The sequence below is a fragment of the Pantherophis guttatus genome, chromosome 3 (assembly GCF_059756535.1).
Source record: "Pantherophis guttatus breed Tessera chromosome 3, ASM5975653v1, whole genome shotgun sequence".
Lineage (NCBI taxonomy): Eukaryota > Metazoa > Chordata > Lepidosauria > Squamata > Colubridae > Pantherophis > Pantherophis guttatus.
The window spans coordinates 45,257,848-45,272,024 of record NC_142065.1 but is presented as its reverse complement, the minus strand read 5'-3'; the positions used below and the strand labels follow the sequence as shown (position 1 = coordinate 45,272,024).

The 14,177-nt window shown below is 36.1% G+C and overlaps 1 protein-coding gene across 1 annotated transcript; it reads right to left on the bottom strand.

The window, feature by feature from the left end:
- Positions 1 to 4,343: 4,343 nt before the first annotated feature.
- AVPR1B (arginine vasopressin receptor 1B) lies at positions 4,344 to 11,676 on the bottom strand. The gene is made up of 2 exons (XM_034414395.3): positions 10,023 to 11,676; positions 4,344 to 7,155 (listed from the first exon to the last, which is right to left on the bottom strand). The coding sequence occupies exons 1-2, from the start codon at positions 10,972 to 10,974 to the stop codon at positions 6,836 to 6,838; spliced, it is 1,272 nt and encodes a 423-aa protein (XP_034270286.2). The 5' UTR covers positions 10,975 to 11,676; the 3' UTR covers positions 4,344 to 6,835.
- Positions 11,677 to 14,177: the final 2,501 nt, after the last annotated feature.

Sequence of the window (14,177 nt, the reverse complement as noted above, 5' to 3'; positions counted from 1 at the left end):
TTGTATGGTTCAATGATCTGATCACTGATGTTTGGAAGAAACCCACTTTACCATTTATTATGCATGAAGACAATAAAGCGGCCATTGAAATATCCAGATCCGATGCAATTGGACAAAGGTCCAGGCATATTGATATAAAGTTTAAGCATGTGAGACAACTGTCTCAAGACGGATTCATTAAAGCAATACATTGCGATACTTCTGAACAATTAGCTGACATATTAACAAAACCCTTACCTTCTAAACAACACAAATATTTAACTTCTAAATTATATGTATTATATTGTCCTGAATCAGAATGTAATTGGTGTTGTGTAACGAACCGGCATTTAGAGGGGGATTTGTCAGATGTAAATGCCTTATTCTCCAATGTGTAAATAATGTATATATGGAACATCAGAGGTTAACTTATTCTTTGGACTTTAATGTATTCATAACTTACCACTCCCATTCCTAGCTCCACCCCTTGTATATATAAGGAGCCACCCTCACCATTCTAACTGCTTCTACCTTGAATATTCGGTGAATATAGAATGCCTATCATAATTAAAAAGAAATATATTTAAAGCTCTAACTCCTATTATCTTTATTGAGTCTGATCCTGAAAATATTGCAACAGGGAGTCACGTGCACATGCGCAGGGGGTGGGGCATGCGGGGGGTTATTGCATTATGGGTGTGGGCATTTTTGGCACCCAAGGAAAAAAAGGTTAGCCATCACTGCTCTAATCCATTTATTAGTTTAAGAGGATTCTTTAAACAACTGCTATAACCTAATCATAACTATCATCCTATATTTTCTTTTAAATATAGCCAATATTGTACCTGAGGGACTCTGCTTTTTTGTAAAATTATTTTGTACCTTTTCCTGATGAACGAGCTATATCTTATATAGTATAATGAGCTAAAAGCTAGTTCTTACTGGCTTATAGAACTTTTCACTTCGGCCTTGTCATAATAAATATTTTTTTAAAAAAAATAAATCATCCTGTTATCCATATATACAGTACATGGCATTAATCCTTCATTACTCTGTATAAGGCTTTTTAAAAATGCTTGTGGTAATCAGAATTGTACTAAGTAAGGAAAAGGAGTGGAAAGTGTGTACAGAGACCTTTCTTTTTATTCACTTACTTGCTTCAGCTATTTAACAAGATGGACTGAGTTCAGAGATTTGCAAACATGTTTACCAAGAAGCTGATAACAATGTATGCATAATTTCAATCTCAATTAGCAATCCTTTTAAAGAATGAAATACTATAGAGTAAATTATTTTTTCCAGGAATAGTGGAAAGCCCAAATTCCTTTTGTTAACTTGGTTTGATCAGGCTAATTGATGCTGCTTCCCTTTCAACCCACTACATCTCGTGTTTATATCCTGCAGAGTGCATGAGTAGCTTGTCCACAATTTGAATGTGTATGTAGTTGGACATAATAGTTGCATAGTACGGAAGCTATGCAAGTATACCTCCCTGTTTTCTGTTTTGTCATATGAGACAGTTTTCTAATTTTTGTTGGTCTGGGCTTCATGTTAGAGGTCTCAAAATTGCCTCCCCTTAAGGGTGGGGTGTTTTATATATTGCTTTAGATGTTATATTAGCTACTGAGCAGTAGGAGGCACTACACGACTGATTTCCTGTTTATTGAACTGTTCAGATTTAAAAAAACAGAATATCTGCTGTAATGTAGAGGGTGCTTCACATCCCTCACATCCTGGACATAAACTGTTTAAACTCCTACCCTCAAAACGACACTATAGAGCACTGCACATCAGAATAACTAGACAATTTAAGATTATATTATGAAGCAGCGGTCTTATCACAAATTAGTGATTGGTTTAATTTAACTGAGGGGAGAATTTTGAATTTAGAAGGTTATGATTTGTTATATGGATGGCATGCTTATTTGTTATATGATAAAAAAGTGAATAAAGTATTTAAGGTTCATATATTAAGAAATGCTTTGTTAAGGGTTTGGAAAAAATATCAATATAAGTTAAACTATAAGATACCTTTATGGGCAAATCCTAGACATGCAATAGAAAATATAAGTACAGAACAAAAACAGGAGGTGATTACCTACAAAGAGCTTCTTATTATGGAAAGGGGGGTAATGTATTTGAAATCTTTAGATATACTGAGAGAAGAAGGTATAATTTATACATGGTTTCAGTATGATCAACTTCAAGCTAGATGGAAGGAAGATAAAAAAACTGGCTTTGTGCAAAATGAGGAGAATTTGGTAAAACAAATTAGAGATCAAAAACAAATGCATATTAAAAGGTTGTATAACGTTTTATTGGAAATAGATTCTGAGACGGAATTGGTTAAAGACTGTATGATTAAATGGGCACAAAATTTTCAAGAGCCAGTAATGATGGAGACTTGGGAAAAGATTTGGATTAGAAATGTGAAATTTACACAAGCACAAAATCTAAGAGAAAAATTTTTATAAAATGTTTTATAGATGGCATTTAGATCCTAAAAAATTATCATGTATGTATTCTAATGTGCGAGCTAAATGTTGGAGATGTGACTGTGATGATGCAACTTATTATCATATATGGTGGACTTGTAGTAAAATCAAAGCATTTTGGATAAAGATTTGGTAGGTGATGCAGAATATTTTTAAAAAGAAACTGAAATTTACTCCACAGTTGTTCTTATTGGGTATAACTACGGACTGTACAGTTGCAGAGACTAAATTGATTTTGAACTTGATAACAGCAGCAAGATTGTTGGTAGCACAACACTGGAAGAAGGACTTTTTGCCTACTATTGATGACTGGATATTGAAAGTAACTAATTTAGCTGAAATGGCTAAAATTTCAGCATATCTGAAGGATCATACACAAGAAAGGTACATACAGGATTGGAGAAGATGGATTGATTATATACAAAATAAGTATCAGACCAAAAAATATCAAATAGCTTATGAATGATTTCTTTTATTTGTATAAGTGTTATATAAGTGATATTAGAAGTATTATGTTTAAAAAATAGGATTTTATATATGGGGGGGTTAAGAAAATTTTTTTTAGGGGTGTTAGTTTAATGATTGGTTATGCAATTTAGTTTATTGTTAAAGGTCAATAGAAATACCTTGTGTTCTGCTCTGGGAAGTCGGGGAGGGGGAGGGGGGGTTGGGAGGGAGGGTTGTGGGAAAAATGTGTATTGTTTTAAAACTTTTTCAATAAAAAAAAAAAAGAATAACTAGACACAAGAACAGTTTTTTCCCGAACGCCATCACTCTGCTAAACAAATAATTCCCTCAACACTGTCAAACTATTTACTAAGTCTGCATTACTATTAATCTTCTCATCGTTCCCACCACCCATCTCCTCCTACTTATGACTGTATGACTATAACCTTTTTGCTGGTATTCTTACGATTTATATTGATATTGTTGCCTGATTGCTTATTTGTAACCAATGAGTATCATTAAGTGTTGTACCTTATGATTCTTGATGAACATATCTTTTATTTTATGTACACTGAAAGCATATGCACCAAGACAAATTCCTTGTGTGTCCAATCACACTTGGCCAATAAAAAATTCTATTCTATTCTATTCTATTCTATTCTATTCTATTCTATTCTATTCTATTCTATTCTATTCTATTCTATTCTATTCTATTCTATTCTATTCTTACTCCTAAAGTGTCCCAATAAGGTGTGTAGTCTCTTCTATTGGTTAGTACCTAACATAATTTATTTGAAATCCTGTTATGTGAAGGGCTTTAGAGAGAATGGCTTCAAGAATGAAAATGTGGGAAGGAAGGGAGAAACAGCTTAATTAAATAGGAATAACAGCAGGAGAATCCTTAGTTAGAGAAAATATGGGAGACAAATGTTTATATTTTATATAATAGAATATTTGATGTTAAGATTCAGTTCTGTGCACAGTGCTAGAAAGAAATGGTTTTAATGTAGTACAAGGTTTGCAAAGCTCCAGTAGCTGCCTCCAAAGTTGTTCCTAGTTTGTCTGCATAGAAACACATACATACATAGTTTGCTTTGCAAGCAGCCTCAGGAACAGTTCAAAAGACACACCTGTTTGAATGACTCAGAGAAGTGTATTATTCATATTCTTGAGCATTGCAAAATACTTACTTCTCATGCTTTGCCCTGCCCTAGCATGCTGCCTTGGCAAAGACCATTCTAAAAGTTGACAATGTCCTGAAAAAAGAACCATTAGCCAAAGCCTTCCCAGTCTACTGGTAGGTTAGATTGCAAGCTTTTGTCTTCTCAGTCACCAGGCATATCTGGGGCAAAAACATTCCACATTAAGGGGAAACTTAAGGCTATAATTTTTTTAAAAAAATAAAGATGATGGTTGCAACAGTGTGATTGATGTTCTTTTTTATTTGTGTTGCATGTAAAAACTCATTTAAAAACAGGCAAAGCCTTGATTTTATCATATTTCCTTATCTAGAAATTGCAAGCATTTACATTTTAACATTCATCTTAAATTTACTTATTTATTTTCATGTTGGAGAAAGAAATGTCAAAAGTCTTCACTTACTCAATGTCCTTTGATGTTTGTCTCACATCTTATATTTTCCTAGTTTCCACAGAAATTAAATTTGATTATGTCCTTATCATTTAAACATGTCATAAACAAACACAAACACTTAAATCTTTCCTAATTAGTTACTTTTTTTTGTTTTACTGGAAACTGGTTTTGTTGCCTTTTTATTTTTTTTAAAAATCAGCTATAAGTGAATGGTTTTAAAAAGTCAACTATAAAGTTAAGTATTTAATAACTGAGCAGTCCATTGGTTCTTAAATCACTGTGCTTATACTTTGAATGTTGCTTCTCTTTTGTTTGAGTAGGTAAAGAAACAGGTCAAGTTTACCCTTTAAGTTGGTTTTGGTTAATTGTGGTTTGTTAAATAAGCCACAATTGGCTGAGTTCACACATAACACTAAGTTGAAAGTATAATCGTCAGGAAACGTCATTAGATGGAAGAGGGATAGCTACATTACAATATCTTTTCCTTGGGATATTTCCACAATTTAGAAGCTATTGCAAGAACTGGAAATAGTGACTGAAGTAAGAGAGGGTAGGGGACTACAAAGACCATATTAATTCTCTGTTTCATCTCAAAGTGTTAAATTATCGTTATCTTCAACATGCCCTCTTTCTCCTCCTCACCATCCCAGGTTCTTTTATTCTCTCTGTTAAAAAAGATAGGAAGTAGCCATGGGATTTTCTTGAAATTGTATTTCACTGGGCTGTTCAGACAGGCACAGTGAAAGAAACTAACATCCAAGACCAGTCAATTGGGGAATAGTATCTGTTCTTTGCTATTAGCATCGCTCACTTTGGGGAAAGCATACAGCAGAACCAGGAAGGAGTAAGGATGGGTTCACACAACTCACTAAATCATAAACCATAGCTTATATGCCATAATGGCTGTTCACATGACATACTAAACCAAAACTAAACAAACCACATTATAAGCTTAATATTTTTTATTAAACTAGTCAAAATCTATATAGTAGGCCCAATTATTCTACAGGAGGGCAATCTACTTTTTTTCCAGTTTGAAGCAGTTCCCAGAATTCCTAGGTAGTGCGGCTGACACACCTGGAGCACACCAGACTGGAAAAAGTTCTACTAGAACAGACTTGTCAAACTGGCAGCCCGTGGGCTGGATATGTGACACACAGGCGATGCCCACCCCAGCTCCGCAAAGGCAAAAAACATTGCGATACGTCATGATACATCACGTGATATGATAAAGTTTGACACCTCTGTACTAGAACCTTAGCAATTTTAGGATGCTAAACTCCAGAGATAGAAAGTGATATACAGCTTCTTAAAGAAAACATTGTTCAATCAGATTTAGCTGAGCTGTGAGTTGGTACTACTAGCCAGTATCAGCTGAGCTTCCAGCTCATTAAAATGAATGTCAGAAATTAGATGCTATCAGTAGTCTTTATCGCTGATAATTGGCTTAGTTAATAGCCTCTGAGTAAAAGCAATGATATTTGAGAGTTCATTAATTCATAATGAGTGCATGCAAGTTGACAGTGGCTCAGTGGCAGATAACGGTCTTTTTAGACCTAATAATTACCTTTCATAATCAAGGTGCTTTTGTAGCCAATAACTTTTGCTGCCAACATGTCATTTCATGCTTGGTGTTTATCGTTCCAAACTGAGATCAAGGATATTTCTGACTTTAAGAACAGTTAACAATAATTACTTCAGGAATAGTGTACCTCAAGGAATACTGATAACAGTTTAAAACCATTTTAGTTGCATGGCATACATTTATTAATACCATTAATTTACATGATAGGAGCTGAAGCATTCCTGATACAATTTTCAGCAATCTGAAGCAAAGCTAACTATTTTCTTCTAAATTAGATGAGAAAGGTAAGTTAAATTGCTACTGATCAATACATCTTTTTAGTATAGGCATAGAGAGGGCCTTGTGAGCAAGAAGAAAGTTAAGTTTTAAAAGTAATTGAAGAAACGAAAGACCCGAAAAGTAATTCTTACCTTCATATATTCATTCATATATTTGAAATTAGGGTTGTATATTTGAAATAAGGTGGCCCATAAAATGTAATTTAAAACGTATAAACTGTTTAGTACAATCAATAACAAGATAGCACTGCTATCTTGAGACAAGACTATAATTCAGAACAGTGTTTTTAAAAAGAAATGAATCAGGCCTGATTTATGTTATATATTGTGTGCTATGTTTCATAGCCACAAAGTATATCCTATAGGGCCACTACATTATTCTACTATTTCTGCTTGTTTCAAAATAACAGATTATGGGATAACAGTATCATTCATTGGCATTACACCGCTCCGTTATTTTAAAGAATTCCTGAATCAATCACTGTATCTTCATAAGGCTGGTAGAATTCTTTCATATTTCCCACTTGCATCTGGATCCCAGCAGCATTTGGATCTGGGGTGCTCTGAGGACTGTGACTCAAGATGGTAGTTTTATGGCTGCAGAGGCTGCCATTGGACATCTGCCTCCTGAGATTGGACCGGAGATTCCCGCAGCAGGAGAAAAAGTGGAGGACACCATAAAAGAGATGCCCACTGAAAAACATGTAAATCCAGGGATTACAGCAGCTGCTAAGGCTGGCCAGCAACATGGTGATGGTAAAAGTCACATCGCTTGACTCTGGAACAAAGAGAGAAGTAAAGTGAGATGTTTTCTTTTTCAAATCTATATCAACCATAATAAAAAGAGTGAACTAGGTATAATGATCAGATGTACCTATATGGTTCCTCATTGTATGCATATCATGGATGCAGTTATTGCAACTTGGCACATGTGTGTAGAGTAAAAATACACCTGTGTTAATGATCATGTAGGCAACATGTAAACACAGTCCTTTTTTTAAAAAAAAACATGAAAATGATCATGCTCCCAAAGCATGGCATTCCCTCCCTCCAGAACTGTGCTCAACTCTCCCCATTCTGTTTTTAGGAAGGGAGTCGAGTCTTTTCTTTTTTAGACAAGCACTTTCAAGTTGAACTGGTTTATAAATATGATTTTTAATGTTTTTTTTTTAAAAAATAGTTAACTGTCTTAAATGCCCAAAATACAGAAGGGGTGAATAATAATAGTGTACAAATATATATGCCGTACCGATGTTGATTACATTTCACACTTATTACTTCTGTCCAACCGGTTTGTCTTTGGCAAGCTACAAATTGTCTCAGTATCTCTAACATTGAACATAGAGGTTTGAATTGCCCCAATAACCTAAATTCTTGAAGGACGTCTATTTATTCTTTCTTTTTAGGCTATCAGAGTTTTCTGTAAGTGCCTGTTGCCATCCAGTGATCATCTGGATTTTTTCCAGGCAAACTATTCAGATGCAATCTAGATTATACAGACAAAATGCCACTAGATGTCAGCAAAGAGATTGTTGTTGTTTAAATTGTGCGCAGACATCTAAGAATAATCTCTCTGCCTCACAGAAACAAGGGTTTGCTCTCTTAATGTCTAAATCATGTTATTTGGGTAAAACTCAGTAAGGTGAGTCATTATCAGACGCATGCATCAGACTCCAGCAGTTTCACCCATAATTTTTTGAAATATCTATAAAATGATTTACATAAATAAATAAAACCTTCTGCATGTAATAATAGGTGTAATCTAATAGGTGCATGTAAAGGTAGTCAACAACTATCATTTTGGAGACTAAACTCTATATGAAAAAACAGTGCTCTTTTCTACTGCAACTTGTCAATTTATATGCAGTCACAATCCACTAGGAGTGTCCAGAAACTAGGTGGCTCGTTTTTGATGCCTGCAATGTTTTCAGCAACACTCCCTGATCTGCAGAATCCAATTATAGCTTGACAAATCTGAGATATGTGGACTTCAACACCCAGAATTTCCCAGCCAGCATGCCACAAATCTTAAAGTTGCATGGTTGAAAAATACTGAATTATATAAACTTAAAAAATTATATAATTTGAACTGAACCAGAAAGACTAAGTTGAATATTGGATAGAAAAGGTAGACAGATTTCCCTTAATGGTCCATTGTTCTTCCTATGCATATTGGGAAGGACAGTGAAACAGGGCTGTTTTAGATGTGTCATATATACATAGGACAAAATTTCACTGTATAGCTTAGAGGCATGAGCAGCAGTAGCAGGGATTGGCTTGAATCTTGATATGTGCATAAATAGATCAAATGTGTTTCACATATACATTTAGAACACAATGCTAACTTGGTGCCTTGTTTGTATGTTTAGAAAGGAATTAGAATTCAAGCCTTTGGAGATCTAAACTTAGCACTATAAGCATTTTGGAACAATTACTCCTCAGTTCCCACACTTTGCAACTTGGTAAATCTTGTTAATTTGAGCTTTAGTTTAAAATCTTCAGCTAGTGATTATGGTTTTTTAAAGTGTTTATTACTTCTAATTATAAATTCCAATATTACTAATTTAATTAAAAAATAAGTATGTGACAAAGGATTATAGGTAATATAGTTAGTTTGAGTGCAGTTCTATAAAGAACGTAAGGAAAATTTAATACAGGTCCTTGACATACAGCCATTAATTTACATTGGCACTGAAAAAAGTAACTTACAACTGGTCCTCACACTTATGACCACTGCAGCATTCCCCACAGTCACATGATCAAAATTTGGGCATTTGGCAACCAGCATATCATTATTACGGGTACAGCATCCTAGCTGGCTTCTGATAAGTAAAGTCAGTGGGGGAAGTTGGATTTGCTTAACAGTCAAATGATTCAGTTAAAAATTGCAGTGATTCGTTTAACCAACATGGCAAAAAAGTATATGCAATCAGGCATGCCTCATTTAATAACTACCTTGTTTAGAAATGGATTCTGATCTAAATGTGGTTGTAAGTTGAGGACTACCTGTATGTACAATTGTAGATACATATTTACACATATTTGTAACAGATAGATGTTATCAACTAGGTAATTATTTCAAAGCCACAATTTAGGCGCAGGCATATTTTGTAATAATATTAAAATATGTCATTTTTTTAAAAAAATACCCCCAAAGGAACAAAATCAACTTACCTGCAATTTTCTTTCAGTTCAAAGTAATTTCAGTCTGCCTTCATATATAGAACAGTCCAAACATTATAATACATATTACTGTATGGATGTTTGTGACAGCTGAAGCACTCAGTATTACAATACTAAGATAATTCAAGGTATCTAGATAGATTCTAGAATATCTACTTCTCTTCACTTTTTGGCAAGGCATGGTGAATGGTGATGGATTTCTCCATCAGCTTATAAACATAGAGTAGATGGATAAAATTTATATAATAGCAAGTGCAATAGAGCATCATTGTATTTTTTAAAAAAATCTGCCCTAATTTCCTTTTCTGCTTAGATGGAATTGAAATAAAAACCATAGTTGTTCCATCTGAAATCCTGATTGAAATCCAGTAATTGCACTGGCTACGAACCCAAACTATGAATCTGGCAGCAGACTGAACTTCTCAAACTGGTACTCCGTCCCTCCAATTAAAAGTGACTCACCATCATTGGGTGCATTCTTATCCCACACTGACCACATCTGTACACTGAAGAAAGGTGCCCAACAAGCAATATAGGCCATCACTATGACAAAAGTCATCTTTACAGTGCGGATCTTGGCACGGGAGATGGTAAGCACACTGCTAACCCGAGAGCCAGAATGGTACCCTTCCACTCCATTCTGATCAGTGGCTGTGTATGAGATAGCATCTGCTGCAGAGAGACCACATCTTTGGGTTTTTCCTCTAAGATTCTTGCAGATCTTATGACAGATCAGGCCATAACAAACTGAGAGGATAACCACCGGCAGTACAAAGACACACAAAGTCATCCAGGTAATGTACACCTTTGCGCCCCAAGGGTATTTGAACTCTGCCCAGCAATCTAGCAGACCAGAACCTTGGCGGACCTCCCTTAGTGAGAAGATGAAGAGCTGGGGTATGCTAAGCAAGCAACTTAGTAGCCAAGTGACTCCAATCATTAGATATGCCTGGCAGGTGGGCTGCCGTAGAGTACGCAGTGGGTAGCACACAGCCATGTAACGATCCAGTGTCATGGCAATGAGCATGTATGTAGAGGCAAACATGCTTAGCACCTGCAGGTACTTGACAACCTTGCAGAGTGGATCAGGACCCTGGAAACGATAGGTCATTTCCCAAATCATCTGGGGAAATACCTGGAAGAGGGCCACCCCAAGGTCTGTCAGTCCCAGGTGAAGAATGAAAAGGTGCATCCGGCTCATCTTCTTCCGAAGGCGATACATGGCCAGAAGGATACCCAGGTTTCCCACCACAGTCACCACCAAGACAGCAGCCAGAATTCCAATCTCAACCTTAGCAAGTTCTTCATCTCGGGTGTGGAGGATAGACTGGTTGAGGTTCCCACTCACTGGCGTGATGTTTTCCAGCAGAGAGCCCTCCAAGACGCTCCTAAAATATGTAGCATTCCTCTCCATTGATTAAGGTTCTTAGATGTTTTGATGATTTTTCAGAAGTGTGTCAGTACATGCTCTAGGCAGCTGAGAGGCTATTTTTCTCTTTCTTAAAATTAGAACAAACTGGTAGTATAATAGCAATAGAACATTTTGAGCTAAACTGCATAGATCTAATTAACTTCTCAATCTTGATCCATTTTTTCTTTTTTACTGACTCTGCTGTTAATATTTGGCTCTGTTATTTATTCAGATTTAATTAGCAGTACAATTATTTCTAAACAGCATGTTCATGGTTCTAGAAAATCTACAGCTCTCCAAATATTCAGTCTATAATCCAAATATTCAGACTATACAAAATGGCTTGATTAATTTTCATTTTTCACTTCTGTACCCATCCTTTAAGATAAGCTTCTTCTTGAAATAATACTGTTTCTCCTTTCTCCCTTTCTTTACTTCTTCATTAATTCCATACTGACTTCTCATTTCTTTATGTCTCAGTGCAAAATTCTTTTTCTCTAATCAGCCTTATTATTAACTCTTTATAGAAATAACTATTTAAAATGCAAAGAATAATCCTAGTATAAATTGACCTAAAATAAGCATTGGGGTATAAATGCAAAATCGAAGAAGATGAATCTCTTTTTGGATGCAGGCAGAAATCAGGTATTAAATCTGCATGCTGATGAATTGACTCAGGCTGTTCAAATAGAGTCTGTTGCTTAGGTCTGAGTTTTTATAGACTGGAGCTGTCCCTTCTGGTTGGTTCCTGCTGTCTGGCTACCCTGTCATCCCTGTTGTTGAGCATGAAGTTTGAAGAGAGTCTGCTGCTCATCTACATGAATACAAATCCATGGGTGTGCACACATGTATGCAATCACCAGAGTGAGTATACCTTTCTTTCATGAGTAAATACACAGATTCAGCTAGGCATCCAACTTTGCAATCTCTTAGTCCAGATGAACATTTTGATTGCTGTGTATGTAAATAGTGCACATAGACTTTTTTTCCTTTAAGCTTCAAGAGTTTTGCTATACGTATCAGCAGATTATGCAGGAGTGTGGAACTGGCAATCCTGAAAGCCTTTTCATTTCCTTTTTTATTTTCTGCCTCATGGACTTCAATATTTTTATATTCAAATCTTTCTCCTCCAGCTCATTGTTACATACAAATGTTTCACTTAATTCAATGATAAATGAATAGGACAGCACAGAAGCAGGGATGAAATGCTCCCGGTTCGGACCGGATCGCCCAATCCGGTAGCGATGGAGGCGGGTGGTTCAGAGAACTGGTAGCAAAAATTCCTGCCCCCTCTCCCATGCCCAGCTGAGCCGCACAATCATTAGAGGCTTTTTTTTTACTTTTAAAAGCATTTTTTCTACAACCTCTTCGGCCAAAAAATGCTTTTAAAAATAATTTAAAAAAGCCTCTGATGATCGCGCAGCTCAGCTGGGATCGTCAAAGGCTTTTAAAAGAAAAAAAACCCCTTTTTTTCTTTTAAATGCCTCTGACGATCCCAGCTGAGTTGCCTGATCGGCAGAGGCTTTTTTAAAAAGCCTCTGCGGATCAGGCAACACAGCTGGGATTGTCAGAGCCTTTTGAAAGCATTTTTTTACAACCTCTTCGCCGAAGAGGTTGTAGAAAAAATGGTTTTAAAAATAAAACAAAAAATTGGCCATGCCCACCCAGTCACATTACCCACCACGACCACCAAGCCATGCCACGCCCACAGAACCGGTAGTAACAAATTTTAGACTTCACCACTGCACAGAAGGCTGTAAATGATTAAGGAAGGATTGAAATTATTTTGAGAAATCCCATTATTCTCCTTTTTTCCATTCTGTTAAGAGGCTTGTTTATCATTCTCATATCACCGGATAACTTTGGAATCAGAACCATATGGAATAGAATTTGACTCTATAAAATGTGGGAGAAAAATAATAGCTCTCCTTGTGCAACTAGCAATGATCTTCCAAGGCTATCCGCAGGGTGTGGCATAAAAAAAAAATTAAGATGGGAGCTGCGATGATGTGATTGAAGTTCTGGCTGGTTTTATGTGTTTGCATATAAAACCATACACATCAAAAACAGATGGAGCTTCAATCACATAATCATGACTGTCATCTAGATTTTTTTTTTCACCATATCCCATGAAACTGCAGAGCACTTTCCCAAGGGCACAACCTTGTAACATACATCTTTACAATAATGATTGGTCTGATAAGCATATATTTATTGTGACTAGAGTTTTGCCATGAGGATTATAGTTGCCCTTTTGCCATGAAGATTATAACAAAAATAGTAATAGCACTTCAATTTATATACCACTTCATAGTGCTTTACAGGCCTCTCTAAATGGTTTACAGAGTCAGTATAGCCCCCAACCATCTGGGTCCTCATTTTATCGACCTCAAAAGGATGGAAGGCTGAGTCAACCTTGAGTCAGTGAGGATTGAATTTCTGGCAGTGAGCTGAATTAGCCTGCATTATTGCATTCAAACCACTGCACCACCATGGCTCTTATTGGTGGTATTTTGATATTTTCTATCCAGAAGTGCTCATTCTGATTTTATTTATTTAAATTATTTAGATAAGAATATACATGTAATGTTATATTATTGTATTACTCTGGGCAAATTACAATATTCAAAACACACTCTCCTCACAATATAACTTCCAGTGCCCAATGTTAAACAATTCATAATTCATAGCAGCAAGTTCATAGCAGCAGAGCTCATATCCCTTCTGACTCAAATGCTCGAATGTCGGCAGGATAAGCCATGTCTTCAATGCCTTGTGAAAGGCTAGCAGGAACGGGTCATCCAGATCTCTCGGAGGATGGTGTTCCACAAGGCAGTTGCTGCCACTGAGAAGGCACAACGCCAGCGCCCAACAAGATGACAAGAGAGCATGATCTCTCTATCTATTCCTGGTGGGGGCAAGCAAAAGCAATAGGAGAAAGGTGGTTTTCCTAAATGATCTTTGTAAATGTACGCAGTACATCTAGTCCTCGACTTACAACAGTTCACTCAGTGACAGTTCGAAGTTACAATGGCATTGAAAAAAGTGACTTATGACCATTTTTCACTCTTACGATTGTTGTTATGAACCGGTAGCGAAGGTAAGTGGAACCCACTATTGCTTCCACCTTTCCTTATTGAATGACCTGAGTGAGAATTCTGATTGTTTATGATAAGTTTTATTGCTTTTCATGGTATTCTTACGAG